The 15582-nt window shown below is 45.6% G+C and overlaps 1 protein-coding gene across 1 annotated transcript; it reads left to right on the top strand.

The window, feature by feature from the left end:
- Positions 1–2696: 2696 nt before the first annotated feature.
- On the top strand, positions 2697–6405 carry LOC149443059 (uncharacterized). The gene is made up of 3 exons (XM_089655954.1): positions 2697–2847; positions 2955–3096; positions 4602–6405. The coding sequence occupies exons 1-3, from the start codon at positions 2713–2715 to the stop codon at positions 5678–5680; spliced, it is 1356 nt and encodes a 451-aa protein (XP_089512080.1). The 5' UTR covers positions 2697–2712; the 3' UTR covers positions 5681–6405.
- The last annotated feature ends 9177 nt before the right edge of the window (positions 6406–15582 follow it).

Consider the following 15582-nt stretch of genomic DNA (forward strand, 5'->3'; position numbering starts at 1 on the left):
CAACCCCCCACCTCACCCCCTCGGTCTCTACCCGAATCACACACCTACTGAGCGACATATCAGATTGGATGTCGCTCCACTTCCTTAAACTGAATCTCTCCAAAACCGAGCTTCTGGTCTTCCCCCCAGCCTGGACCCCACCCCCCATTGACTTCTCCATCACATCCAACAACGCCAATATCAAACCCGCCCTGCAGGCCAGAGTACTGGGTGTCATTCTGGACTCACACCTATCCTTCCAGCCCCAAGTCCAATCTTTAACAAACTCGTGCAGACTCCACCTCCGCAACATCGCCAAAATCCGCACGTTCCTAACCCCAGAAACCACTAAACAGTTCATCCACTCCCTCATCATATCACGACTAGACTACTGCAACTCCCTCCTCACTGGCCTGCCTCACCACAGGCTATCACCGCTTCAGTCCATCCTGAATACGGCTGCCAGACTCATTTACCTTTCCAACTGCTCCGTTTCCGCCACCCCCCTCTGCCAATCCCTCCACTGGCCTCCACTCAGTGACCTCCACCCCCCACTGCCAATCCCTCCACTGACCTCCATTCAGTGTCCTCCACCCCCCTCTGCCAATCCCTCCACTGGCTTCCGATTGCGCAACGGATCAAATTCAAAATCCTAACACTGACGTACAAAGCTGTCCACCATACTGCCCCGAACTACATCACTGACCTAATATCCAAGTACCGCCCAACACGCACACTCCGCTCCTCACAAGACCTCCTTCTCTCTAGTTCCCTGGTCTCCTCCTCCCATGCCCACCTCCAGGACTTCTCCAGGGTGTCACCCATCCTCTGGAACTCCCTTCCCCAACCCATCAGATTATCACCTACTCTCCTCTCCTTTAGGCGCACCCTGAAAACCCATCTCTTCAGGGAAGCCTACCCCATCCCCTGCTAACCTGCCGACCTCCTCCACTCTTCCTACCACTCCATCCCCCACAGCTATCTCCTCCTGTACCACCATCCCCTCCCTCCTAGATTGTAAGCTCCAAAGAGCAGGGCCCTCAATCCCCTCATGTTTTGCATTGTATTGGTATTGTTCTGTCACATGTTCTGTCCCCCTTTGTAATGTACAGCGCTGAGCCAACTATTGGCGCTTTATAAATACTGTATAATAATAATAATAATCATTCCTTGTCTGCAGATCTAAAACTCATCAAAACCAGTTCAGGGACCAAACAAACCCAACAGAGTAAAGGGGCCCCGGACCTCAAAATTGTAGTAAACACTAAACAGTCCAAACAAAATGTCTTCCCATGGGGGGAGTAGATCTTCAATGTCCAGCAACCCTCCTATTCCCCCCTCACATCCACATCCTATTATTGTGTGACCAATACCATCCAAATCATTCTTACTTTCATTTCCCAAAGTTATCCGTCTACAAGGAGACCTGTATAGATCACATGATGGCACCAATGAGGATGGAGGAGGACCGGAGTCACATGACTGAGAAGATACTAAACCTCACCCTGGAGATCATCTACCTGCTGACCGGAGAGGTGAGGAGGATTCTGGGAGGTCACATGACATCACTCTTATCTCTATTAATAAAACACAGACCTGACCGGAGAGGTGAGGAGGATTCTGGGAGGTCACATGACATCGCTCTTATCTCTATTAATAAAACACAGACCTGACCGGAGAGGTGAGGAGGATTCTGGGAGGTCATATGACATCGCTCTTATCTCTATTAATAATACACAGACCTGACCGGAGAGGTGAGGAGGATTCTGGGAGGTCACATGACATCACTCATCTCTATTAATAAAACAGACCTGACCGGAGAGGTGAGGAGGATTCTGGGAGGTCACATGACATCACTCTCATCTCTATTAATAAAACACAGACCTGACCGGAGAGGTGAGGAGGATTCTGGGAGGTCACATGACATCACTCTTATCTCTATTAATAAAACACAGACCTGACCGGAGAGGTGAGGAGGATTCTGGGATTCCAACATGATATTCCTATTGGTTCCTCAATACAGAGATTTCCTCTTCTGAAGTCAGGTGATCATATGACCATCACAGTGCCTCCATGTGACTCCCTAAACCCTGAGAGACACAACATGCAGAAGATTCTAGAAGTCACCAGAGAGATCACTGAGCTGCTGACAGGAGAGGTGAGCGGTGCCGGGAATTCTGGGACATTCTCCAGTAACAGACAAGGGATGTGTCTGGATGGTGACTGTATCATTGTGTGTGTCAGGTTCCTATAAGGTGTCAGGGTGTCACTGTCTATTTCTCCATGGAGGAGTGGGAGTATTTAGAAGGACACAAGGATCTCTACAAGGACGTCATGATGGACAATCAGCCGCCCCTCACATCACCGGGTAAGAGGAGACTTTATTGTAAAGGAGAGAGCAGTACGGAGGATCCACCTAGATCCCCCATCATCTGATAAACACATAGAAACAATGGATTCAGTCAGTGTGTGTGTTTCCTACAGATGGATCCAGTCATGGGAACCCACCAGAGAGATGTCCCCGTCCTCTGTATTCCCGGGATTCCACACAGGAAGGTCACACCATCCCTCACCATCATCAGGTAGATGATGACAATTATTGGTAGTTGTGATTTATACACAGCATGTTTGTTACAATGAATGTTTTATTATATCTTTCAGAGTGGAATCCTCGGGGATGATAATATTGATGTTAAAGAAGAGTATAAAGAGGAGGATGAGGAGTATGGAGTGATGGAGGAGTTTTCAGAAGGACACAAGGATATGATGGAGCCACCTAATACCAGGAACCCCCCAGGGGGATGTCCCCGTCCTCTGTATTCCCGGGATTCCACACAGGAAGATCACACCATCCCTCACTATTGCAAGGTTGGTGAAATGGAGGGTCTAGAACATGGACTTGTAGAGATGATGTGTGGAATTTGTATGTGAGCTTTTTTTTACAGATGATATTCTCTCTCATTTCCTTGATTTAGAGTGGAGATCCAATCGATATAGAATTTGAGGTGAAAGCAGAAGAAGAAGAGGCGTATGTGAGGGATGATCAGCAGTCTATGGAGGAGGATGGAATAACGGGGACATTTATAGAGGAGGACACTCCTACAGAGATCAGCACAGGTGGGTCATGAACACTAAATCCATTCCTCCACCCATACTGCTCACTGATTGGTCCAGAGTAGGGCGGGGACTGGGTGATATCAGCCTGTAATCCCCTGGTCACTTTCCTGAGCTGTGTTCCCCGTCCTGTATTCCTGGATTTCTCTCGGATAATCTTCCTTCTCTGTGCTGCAGACACAATTTATGTCTCTAGACTGGATTTATGGAGGTTCTGGGGTTCAGCTGGCAGCAAAATGTTCATTTTCACCATAAGTGTTACTAGACCTAGACACCTGGGGTGTGTGCTTTGAGTCTTCTTCCCCATGCCCTGGTCTAGTAAGATCTCTGACAGAACATTTCTCCCAGGGTTCCTTGCTCTGTTATCTGCTGGCTGTGCCGGGTGGAGGGATATGTCTGTATAGTCTCAGACCCAAGTCACTGAGTGCAGTCTCAGGAGATGGGAGGCAGCGGTGTGGGATCTCTGCAACTTGTCTACAGTAAACATTTAATGTTCTACTGATCACTGAATACCAATATTATGAGTCCTGACCCTTACACTCTATCATTTATATTGTACATTACATCCTCCTGACCCCTGCACTATATACTCTATGTTGTACATTACATCCTCCTGACCCCTGCACTATATACTCTATGTTGTACATTACATCCTCCTGACCCCTGCACTATATACTCCATGTTGTACAGTACATCCTCCTGACCCCTGCACTATATACTCTATGTTGTACGTTACATACTCCTGACCCCTGCACTATATACTCTATGTTGTACATTACATACTCCTGACCCCTGCACTATATACTCTATGTTGTACATTACATACTCCTGACCCCTGCACTATATACTCTGTGTTGTACATTACATAGTCCTGACTTTTGCTCTCCCCCTCCCCCCACTGCTATATATACACATAATATGGATTCTCTTTTGTTACACCCATTTCCTCCCAGCTGGACATTTTATATCGGATGATGTGATTGGAGCACAGACTTTTACATGGTGATAAAAATGTGATAACATCCTCCTACTTTGGACCCTTAAACAGAAAGTGATAATGAGGGAGGAGTCAATACCCCAATGATGGTGGTCTTCAGGATCAGTCCAGTCTTCATCTTGGTTGTTCTCCCCCCATCCTCACTCTCTGACCTCTGGTGGGGCTCAGCCCCGCTGTTCTTCATGACTAAATCATGGACTAAATAAGGAAGTGCAGTACTTCTTGTGTTGAAGATGGCGATGAGTGATAGAGGGGGTGGGGACCCTCGTCCTATAATCCCCTCATCACTGTCCCTCCTATAAAAGACAGTTCTGGTTGTTTCCTCACTCTCTGACTAAGGTCCAAGAATAAAGAAATGACCTGGTAGGAGATCAGAGGAGCCATTTCCTAGTTCCCTTGAGGGTGGAATTGTAAGCTCCTCAGAGACCAAGCTGCCTGATGTGGGCGGAGTCCTGGTTTGGAGGAACCAATCAGCTCCTGTCTAGTAATCCTCTTTGTCTTTGTATTGTAGTCCCTGGCCGGGAGATGAGGAAAACCTCCGAGGATTGTCTCACTTTGTCTCCAGACTGGAAAGTAGAAGATGAGGACATCACACAGTATAGTCCAGGAGAAAACCCGGCTCCCTCCAATGTCCATCCGGCACCACCCAGTGTAGATGGACCATCGGATTCCTTGTATCCTGAGGAACCTCAGACTGTGCGGGACCGGGCCGGCCTTCCAACAGGGAAGAGGTTCTCCTGTACTGAGTGCGGGAAGGGTTTCCAATCTACATACCAACTTAATGTTCATAAAAGATCTCACACGGGGGAGAAGCCATATTCCTGTCCTGAGTGTGGGAAATGTTTCAGTTCTAAATCCCATCTTAATGTGCATAAAAGATCTCACATGGAGGAGAAGCCGTATTCCTGTCCTGAGTGTGGGAAATCTTTTTCAGTGAAGTCCAATCTTTACAAACATCAGAGATCTCACACAGGGGAGAAGCCGTATTCCTGTCTAGAGTGCGGGAAATGTTTTTCAGAGAAGTCCAATCTTTACACACATCAGAGATCTCACACGGGGGAAAAGCCATATTCCTGTCCTGAGTGTGGGAAATGTTTCAGTTCTAAATCCCATCTTAATGTGCATAAAAGATCTCACATGGAGGAGAAGCCGTATTCCTGTCCTGAGTGTGGGAAATCTTTTTCAGTGAAGTCCAATCTTTACAAACATCAGAGATCTCACACAGGGGAGAAGCCGTATTCCTGTCTAGAGTGCGGGAAATGTTTTTCAGAGAAGTCCAATCTTTACACACATCAGAGATCTCACACGGGGGAGAAGCCATATTCCTGTCCTGAGTGCGGGAAATGTTTTGGTTCTAAATCCTATTTTAATGTGCATAAAAGATCTCACATGGAGGAGAAGCCGTATTCCTGTCCTGAGTGTGGGAAATCTTTTTCAGTGAAGTCCAATCTTTACATACATCAGAGATCTCACACAGGGGAGAAGCCGTATTCCTGTCCTGAGTGTGGGAAATGTTTTACAAGGAAGTTTAATCTTCACAAACATCAGAGATCTCACACGGGGCAGAAGTCACTTTCCTGTCCTGAGTGAGGGAATTGTTCCTCTCTGAAGTCCTGTCTTCCTGTACATCAGGGGTCCCACACAACCCTGGAGGTGTATTAGTGCCTTGAGTGCGGGAAATGTCTTCTAGATGAATGTTGCTGGACATCCCAGCTCTCATGTGGGGAAAAAGCACACCCTGATATACACCTCAGATATACTCCATGGCTGATCTTCATCATGGAAGAAACAGTTGATAAGGAGATGAGAGGCCCCCAAAGACATGGATGAAGTGCAGTAAATGTCGGGGTGCAGAGTGGTCAGTAGATCCTGGAAATGAAGGACACAACTTCAGCCCTTCTTGGGTGTCGGAGTTGCGTTTCCTGATAATGATATAGCGGGTTACAGAGCTAGAAGCCGGGAGAGCCCAGATCTCGTTATCGGGGAACTTTACACAGACAACAAGAACTTCTGAAGTTGATGTCCTTCATTTCAAGGCTCTACAGACCAGTGGTGACCCCGAAGCGTCTCTCTGTCTTCAGTCCATCCTTCTCCCATCCCCCAACAGGAGGGAAGGAGAACTCCGCCCCAAACTAGGGGGGAACTTTCCTCTCATTATTTCCCTTGGCTTCTGTGTGGGTTTGGGTGGTTGGAGGAGTGCGGCACGAGAGGGAACACAGCTTGTTCTATGTCTACATATGGGGTCTGGGTAGAGGGGATCCACCGGAAAATATTTCTACTCTTTGATTTTGTGCAAATCGTTTCTGTTTTCACTTTGAAGAGCGATATTATGTGTGGTTTGTAAAAGGGATTGGCCCAATAGTTACCACCCCACTTAGAGAATAGATGAACTAATATGACCAGCATTCATTCTGCCATGTCACATGTTGGGATCTTTTCTACAATACTTTGTTATAATAATGGAACACGTTGTGTATTGTATTGTACACCAATAATAATGACTCCGCCCCCACATTCCAGACAAGGGATCTTCCTGACCAATCGGATTCCTTCCTTTGTTATTTCCTGATTCTATGATTACAATCTTGTTAGAAGTAAAACTATAATAAAGAATTTATTGAGTGAAAAGAATTGTGTGTGTCGGGGCCATGATGGGGATCTTTGGGGGCCAAACATTTCTCACAGGAGACACTTTACAAGCCTTTACAGGTCATCCAGTTTCTGGTTCACCATTAATAATGTCCCAGAGTGCAGGGGTCAGGAGACTACTTCATACAGCCCTGCAAACAACGTGCAGTGGTCAGGAGTTACATCCCAGAGTACAGAGTGTAGTGGTCAGGAGTATGTGATTTACATTCCAGAGTACAGAGTGTAGTGGTCAGGAGTATGTGATTTACATCCCAGAGTACAGAGTGCAGTGGTCAGGAGTATGTGATTTACACCCCAGAGTACAGAGTGCAGTGGTCAGGAGTATGTGATTTCCATCCCAGAGTACAGAGTGTAGTGGTCAGGAGTATGTGATTTACATCCCAGAGTACAGAGTGTAGTGGTCAGGAGTTACATCCCAGAGTACAGAGTGCAGTGGTCAGGAGTATGTGATTTACATCCCAGAGTACAGAGTGCAGTGGTCAGGAGTATGTGATTTCCATCCCAGAGTACAGAGTGTAGTGGTCAGGAGTATGTGATTTCCATCCCAGAGTACAGAGTGTAGTGGTCAGTAGTATCTGATTTCCATCTCGGAGTACAGAGTGTAGAGGTCAGGAGTATGTGATTTCCATCCCAGAGTACAGAATGTAGTGGTCAGGAGTATGTCATATACAGCCCTGTGTATAGAGTGCAGTGGTCAGGAGTATGTCATATACAGCCCAGTGTATAGAGTGCAGTGGTCAGGAGTATATCATATACAGCCCTGTGTATAGAGTGCAGTGGTCCGGAACATGTCATATACAGCCCTGTGTATAGAGTGCAGTGGTCAGGGACATGTCATATACAGCCCTGTGTATAGAGTGCAGTGGTCAGGAACATGTCATATACAGCCCTGTGTATAGAGAGGTACTGCAGGCTGTGAATACTATATCACAGCTGGGTTATCCTACCAAAATCAAGTTCTGCCTTCATTTCCTACTACACCAAACAAGGTCCGTGCCTTGGGTAGCTGGGCTTGTGTCCTTGACACCTGGTGGTAGCCATGGGCTATTAGAGTGTGCATGCTATTGTACTGCTGTTACCTGTGTTTTGACCGGGGAACATGGGGGGGTTCTAGCAACAATCTACTGATTGCCAAGGACACATAATGGAGGACAACACCTTGGGTGTCAGCTGGCCTCCCTCTTACCCAAATCTTTGGCACCCCCATTCATGACACTCTCATAATAAGGATTCTTCCATTTCTCTTGGATAATCTCACCAAACCTCAGGGAACTATACCAGGTCACAAAGGGAACCCCTACATTCCTTCTAACACTCTGTCCTTTATTTCTGATTTGTGTCTGTAGCCCTGTTTTGGGGGGGTTATGTGAAATGGCCCACACCAAACAAGCTATGGCGCTAACCTGTATATGAGTAGGCAATCCTGAGCCTTCGCTATATGGAAGAGGGGGTTGTGATAATACAAATGGCAGTGCCTCCACCTAGAATAGGGATCCTGCAATTGAGGAGACTCACCCCTTTCTAGGAATGTAACATGTAGACAACTTACAGTAACTATACATAGCAGTATTAATGCACCCAGCTTATATTTCTAACATGGAAACATGTCACCACACCTGTATGAGATTAATGCAAAGTTTATATAAAGCAGCCACATAAAACAGGATGCATAAGAATAACACTCAGGAATTACAATTTAGCATAAATTGGGAGGTTGCAATTATACCCGGGTATATGTGCATGTAGTATACAGAATACCTCCAACCGTGGGTTATAGTGCAGTCCGGTTGCAGGGGCCCCTGGAGAGGTGAGAGTCAATAAGATGCACGCTTCCACTTCAGATGCTGTGATGGCGTCCAAGTAACATGCGGATGATTGCACTGCTTGTCTGAAGATCAGCGATGCATCACCTAAAAGGATAAAATGCTCTATCTATCCTCACTCTTAGTCCCTATCCCTAAACTGGGCTGTCACCGCAACCGGGCCTCTATCTGTCTAAGTGGCCGTCGGATGCCTAACCTACCTCTAACCTAATCTATCCAACGCTCCCTATGCTAATCCCAGCTAAAGGGAGATCCAGACCAATAAGGGTGCTATGGCTTTAAGCAAAGAGGCTGCAAAGATACACTGCAATTAACAGAAAGTTCCCCTGACAGTCTTATGCAGGTGAAAACACTGATATATATATATATATACAACTATAAGGATTCTGCAGTGTAAAATAATCTACCCCCTCCCTCCTAGATTGTAAGCTCGAAAGAGTAGGGCCCTCTTACCCCTTGTGTGCTGTTTGATGTTACTGTACTGTTTCATGTATTGTCCCCCCTCTATTGTACAGCGCTGAGCAAACCCTTTGGCGCTATATAAACTCGATAAATAAATAAATAAATAAAATAAATAAATAGAATAATGATAATGAACCACAACTCTCTCTCTTACAGAGATATTAGGGTTCCTATACAGAAGTTGAAATATAACAGAGGCAGATCTAATCTGCTTCAGTAACAACTAGATAGATAGCAGCCTTGTTAATCTGGATCAATACTCACAGAATTCCCATACAGTTCTCCCCAGATACATAGCACATGGCAGGCTGGCACCCTCTGCCTGATACTTCCTGGAAAACAACTATATAACATCCTGGGGTTTCCTGACCTCCTTGTAGGGGCAGGAAGCACACCCAGGGACTTGTCTGTAATGGGACCTCTATGGTAGTGGCTGTATATGAACATAAACAAACCACAACTAGTGTATAAAATAACAGTTCCCTACACTCTCCCCCTGGTAAAACCTTTACATCCCGTCAAAGGAAGGTCACATTATATACAATAATGAAATTCAATTTCAAATACACAACGTTGTCCTCTCTCCATTACAATGGTTTGCTAAAGAAAACAACAGATTAGTATAAATACATGCCAGGTGATGCAAATACAGGTAGCATATTGACCAGATTAGATACTGCCCCTACCCAGGCATGGTATAGATGGGACGAGGAATGATGCTGGGATCTCCCAAAGTATCATAAGTCAAAACAGGTGGTGGATGTCTAACCCTTCCTCCTCTATGCACTTCCCTATGAGGTAATCCCTGATTTTCAGGTACTGAATGAGGGCTTTGTGTCATGGGAAGAGATGGCACTGATTGTGGAGTAGAACTAGATCCTTGGTTAGGCGTACTCACTGACTCAGGCACAAACTCTGGAGATCTAGGGTTCAGTGACTCTCTTGGAAGAGGAGAAGCTGTTGGGCTCTGAATCTCAGGAACTACAGTCCAGTCACTCTCATTAGAGTCAGGAGGGTCAGTTGTAATGTTAGCCTGAGGTTGTGGGGAGTCCCTTCCCACAGTATCTTCTGAGTCATCATCATCAGTGACTTGAGGAATAGGGAGCAAATGGTTTCGATGCCAAGCTTTTACTCTACCTTCTGGTCCCTTTATTTTGTACACAGGAATTCCAGGTAATTTGCCCACCACTGTAAAAATCTCATTCCTCCATTGGTCAGCTAATTTATGCTTCCCAGAAGGGCCCAAGTTTCTAAGCAGTACCTGGTCACCAGGTTTCAATTCTCTGTACCTCACACGACGATCAAACCTCCTTTTGTTCCCTTCATTTATCTTGGCAGCATTTTCTTCAGCCAAACGATAAGCTGACTTAAGGGTATCTTTCAGACGAGCTACATACTGATAGTGACTTTGATGATCGACACCATCAGTGGAGACCCCTAACAAGAGGTCTATTGGCAGTCTAGGCGCCCTTCCAAACATTAAGAAATAAGGGGAGAATCCCGTAGTCTCATGTCTTGTGCTATTGTAAGCATGAACCATGGCTTCAACTTTACGACTCCGAGTGCATTTATCATCAACCTGTAGAGTACCTAACATATCAAGCAAAGTTCTGTTAAATCTCTCAGGGAGAGCATCACCTTCAGGGTGATAAGGGGTAGTCCGGCTTTTATGGATGTTGAGCAGTTGAAGTAATTCCTTAACTAGTCTGCTCTCAAAGTCTCTTCCCTGATCCGAATGCAATCTGTCGGGTAAGCCATAGTGGATGAAATACTTCTCCCAAAGCACTCTGGCGACTGTCACTGCCTTTTGATCCTTGGTAGGAAAAGCTTGTGCATACCGGGTGTAGTGATCAGTCACTACCAACACGTTCCCAATTCCTCTTGAATCATTGTCAATGCATAGAAAATCGATACAGACCAAATCCATGGGGCCTGAACTCTGTAAATGTCCCATTGGGGCAGCTTGAACTGGGAGGGTTTTTCGTCTCAGACAACGGAGGCACCTTCTACAAAGGCTAGTCACAGTTTCTCTCATTCTGAGCCAATAAAATCGGTCCTGAATCAAGCCATAGGTCTTCTCAGGCCCCAAATGACCATGATGATCATGTAGACTTCTGAAAACCATCTTTCGAAAACAATAAGGGAGAACCAGTTGACGTCTCCCTGGGTGGTCATGATACAGAGTCACACGGTAGAGTAGGCCCTTTTCAATCCTGAATTTATCCCAGTCTCTCAGAAATGAGCTACATTCAGCAGGCAAGGTTTTCTTCAATATCTCTGGATCATTAATACTAACTGCTCTATATAAAGGTCCAATCAAAGGGTCAGCCTTTTGACTCTTAATCATCCGCTGAGGAGATATAGAACAGTTCTCAAATGAGCCTAGGGCTGCTGGGTAAGCAAACATGTCTGGTACAGCATCAGGTCCACTCCCTATGGAGTCTATGAGCCGCATCTCTGAGAAAGCCACGTTATCGTCCACTACTGCAGCCATAGAACATAGTGCTCCAACACCAGGACCAGGGACTTCCTCCCATTCATTGTCTTCAGAGACAGGCGTTAACCCAGGGCGTCTGGATAACGCATCTGCACCAATGTTCTTTGGACCAGGTTTGTATTTCAAGGTGAATTGATAATTTGATAGAGCAGCCAACCAGCGATGTCCAGTGGCATCTAGTTTTGCTGTGGTTAAGACATATGTCAAAGGATTGTTATCCGTTCTTACTTCGAAAGCTGCTCCATAAAGATAATCATGTAACTTATCGACAATAGCCCATTTGAGAGCTAAGAATTCCGACTTGTGAACTGGGTAATTGCGCTCGCTAACTGTGAGGCTTCGGCTGATGAAGGCAACTGGTCGCAACCCAGCTGGATACTCCTGGTGCAACACTCCACCCAGTCCTTCAAAGCTAGCATCTACATGGAGAACATACGGCTTTCGAGCATTAGCATAGGCCAGAACGGGTGCCTCTGTTAACTTCTTCTTTAACTGAATGCAGGCATCCTCACAGGTTGAAGTCCACTTATCGCCAAAAGGATTTTTGGTGGATTTCTTCTGTTTTTCTTGACCGCTCGAATCAGTCTTCAACAAGTCATGTAGGGACTTGGCCACTTTGGAATATCCTTCTATAAATCTGCGGTAATAACCACAGAATCCAAGGAATGAACGTAACTCTGTGATATTCTGAGGTCATGGCCAATTCACAACTGCTTCAACTTTGGCAGGATCTGTGGCCACTCCTTCAGCAGAAACAATGTGGCCTACATAGGTAACAGATGAACGGCAGAACTTACACTTGTCTGCAGACAACTTCAGCCCTTCCTCCTTTAGACGATGCAACACTCGCATGAGACGTTCTTCATGTTCCTCCAATGAAGCTCCAAATACAATAATGTCATCGAGGTACACAAGACACTCTCGTGGCACTAAATCACCCAAAACGCGTTCCATTAATCTTTGAAATGTTGCTGGTGCACCCCTTATGCCTTGTGGCATGCGGGTAAACTGATAGAAGCCCAAAGGACATATGAAGGCTGTTTTCTCTTGGTCTTCAGGAGCCATTGGAACCTGATAGTACCCTGACCACAAATCAAGAACTGTGAACCACTGATTTCCATTCAGAGCTTCCAAAGCCTCTTCTATCCTGGGTAGTGTATACTGATCAGGTATTGTCCTTCGATTCAGGGTTCGATAGTCCACACATAGGCGAATAGATCCACACTTCTTTCTTACCACAACAATAGGTGAAGCATAGGGACTTTTACTATCCGCAATGATCCCCTGATCTTTCATCTGATGTAAGGTCTGTCTGAGCTCATCAACATCCTTTGGAGCTATCCTTCTGGGCCTTTCCCGGAACGGAGTGGCATCTGTTAGCCTGAAAGTGTGTTGAGCACTTTTGGCACAGCCTACATTCATTTCATCCATAGAAAATACTTCTGGTAATCCTGATAACTGCTGTGTCAATCTGTGAACCCAAAGCTCTGATAAGTTTGGATCAGTCAGATCAAATTCAACAGTAGGAGCGGTACCTTCAACTTGCACTTTGCACACTTCAGCATAGGGGTTAACACCAAACACAGGATAGCAATGGGCTACCTTTTGGTAAGGATCAATTACAATGGGGTAAGGTGAACAGTTTCTCACAGTCACAACTGTAGATAGGTCCACTCTGGCCCTCCAGTCTTTCCTTTCAGGAATCACCTGCCACCCCTCTTTGTTGATCATCTCTTCAGGTGTTTCCATAAGGACGTAACTGCCATCTCCAAGTACAGTTGTGTCCAAAATTATTCAACCCCCAATGCTGTAAAGGGGTTTAGGGACTATAGTGTACATTTGGAATTGTATTCAGAATCAAATCCTACAAGGACGTTGTAACTACCCAAATGCAACTAAAATGACATCAATTGTTTATGTAATACAGTAGTAAATGGTTCTTATGTGGTTTCTTCATTGCCACAATTATTCAACCCCTTAAAGACTACCACTCTGAAGAACAGAGGTTCATACAGGTGCTTTCCATCAGGTATTGAAAACACCTGTGGATGTCACCGAGCAGCAATCAAGCATAATAAGCACCAATTAGGCAGCTTTAAAATGACTGTGATACTCAGCTCCTTCTAGACATTTACTGGTGTGGTTACAAACATGGTGAAGGCAAGAGAATGGTCCAGGAAGACAAGAGAAGAGGTGATTTCTCTTCACAGGAAGGGCAATGGCTATAAGAAGATTGCAAAGATGTTAAACATACCAAGAGACACCTTAGGAAGCATCATTCGCAAATTCAAGGCAAAGGGCACTGTTGAAACGCTACCTGGTCGTGGCAGAAAGAAGATGCTGACTTCGACTGCTGTGCGCTACCTGAAGCGTAGAGTGGAGAGAAGTCCCCGTGTGACTGCTGAGGAACTGAGAAAAGATTTGTCAGATGTGGGTACAGAAGTTTCAGCCCAGACAATAAGACGCACACTGCGTAATGAAGGCCTCCGTGCCAGAACTCCCAGGCGTACCCCCTTGCTGTCTCCAAAGAATAAGAAGAGTCGACTGCAGTATGCCAAAAGCCATGTGGACAAACCACAAAAGTTGTGGGATAGTGTTCTGTGGACTGATGAAACAAAATTAGAACTGTTTGGGCCCATGGATCAACGCTATGTTTGGAGGAGGAAGAACAAGGCCTATGATGAAAAGAACACCTTGCCTACTGTGAAGCATGGTGGAGGGTCAATCATGCTTTGGGGCTGTTTTGCTTCTGCAGGTACAGGGAAGCTTCAGCGTGTGCAAGGTACCATGAATTCTCTTCAGTACCAGGAGATATTGGATGGAAACGTGATGCAGTCCGTCACACACCTGAGGCTTGGGAGACGTTGGACCTTTCAACAGGACAATGATCCCAAGCATACCTCCAAGTCCACTAGAGCATGGTTGCAGAGGAAAGGCTGGAACATTTTGGAGTGGCCATCGCAGTCACCAGACTTAAATCCGATTGAGAACCTCTGGTGGGACTTAAAGAAAGCAGTTGCAGTGCGCAAGCCTAAGAATGTGACTGAACTGGAGGCCTTTGCCCATGAAGAATGGGCGAAGATACCCGTAGATCGCTGCAAGACACTTGTGTCAAGCTATGCTTCACGTTTAAAAGCTGTTATAACTGTAAAAGGATGCTGTACTAAGTACTAAGATTGAATGTCACTTGGGGGTTGAATAAAACTGATAATGCTGTGAGCACAGAAAAGACATTTGTGGTTATTTCATTATAACTGTTATGTTATATTTGTCTGACCTACAAGTGCCTCTTTAATGTAAATGTAAGCAAGATGACTGAATGATCAAAAGCAATGTCAAACTGGCCAAAACACTCAATTTCAGTGGGGGTTGAATAATTTTGGACACAACTGTAGCTCAGGAGCAATGCTGGAAGCAACCCTTAGTATTCTCTCTCCCCCTGGAGGAATTTACACTGCATGCCTACCGATGTGATACACCACTCCGTGTTGATAGCCAACAGAGAGGACATTACAAAGCTCTTTAAGATCAGAAGACAGTTCAATTTGATCTAAAGAAGCAGTTCGACCTCCTTCAAGAAACTTCTGAAAAGCACAGTGTACTGCTTTACAATTAGTACCTAATATCACAGGAGCGGCATTGGAGTCCCCAGTGTCAGGACACACAAGTGCAGTGATCTCCATGGGAGGAACACCTTTGTCCTCTAAACCAGGTACAGTAACAATTATGCGCAGGCTTCCATCAACAGGGTATGACTTAGAGTTCAACCCCCACAACTTCATCTGTCCAGTAGATTGAAGTGGTGTGTTGCTCAAATGCTTCTGATAGAAGGAACGATAGATAAGGGTAACTTGAGACCCAGTGTCAAACAAAGCTGAAGTTTTAAGTCCGTTGACAGTAACGTTAACAATGGACTTGGAGCCTATGATAGGCTGTTTTGATCCTGACTTTGAATATTTCAGTCGTCCTTTGTGCTTTTGTACAGGGAATGACACACTTTTCACCGTTCCCTCATAATCGTCATGACATTGTCTAGCTGAATGGCCCGTCTGACCACACCT

This window comes from Staurois parvus, unplaced genomic scaffold (genome assembly GCF_062004578.1).
Source record: "Staurois parvus isolate SC_StPar_1 unplaced genomic scaffold, SC_StPar_1.0 ptg000879l, whole genome shotgun sequence".
Taxonomy (NCBI): Eukaryota; Metazoa; Chordata; class Amphibia; order Anura; family Ranidae; genus Staurois; species Staurois parvus.

Excerpts from the sequence above, each read along its gene's own strand:
- LOC149443059 (XM_089655954.1), top strand. The coding sequence starts at position 2,713 with ATGGAGGAGTTTTCAGAAGGACACAAGGATATGATGGAGCCACCTAAT. Across the intron at positions 2,848-2,954 it reads CCATCCCTCACTATTGCAAG|AGTGGAGATCCAATCGATAT; the intron begins GTTGGTGAAATG and ends TCCTTGATTTAG. Across the intron at positions 3,097-4,601 it reads TCCTACAGAGATCAGCACAG|TCCCTGGCCGGGAGATGAGG; the intron begins GTGGGTCATGAA and ends TTTGTATTGTAG.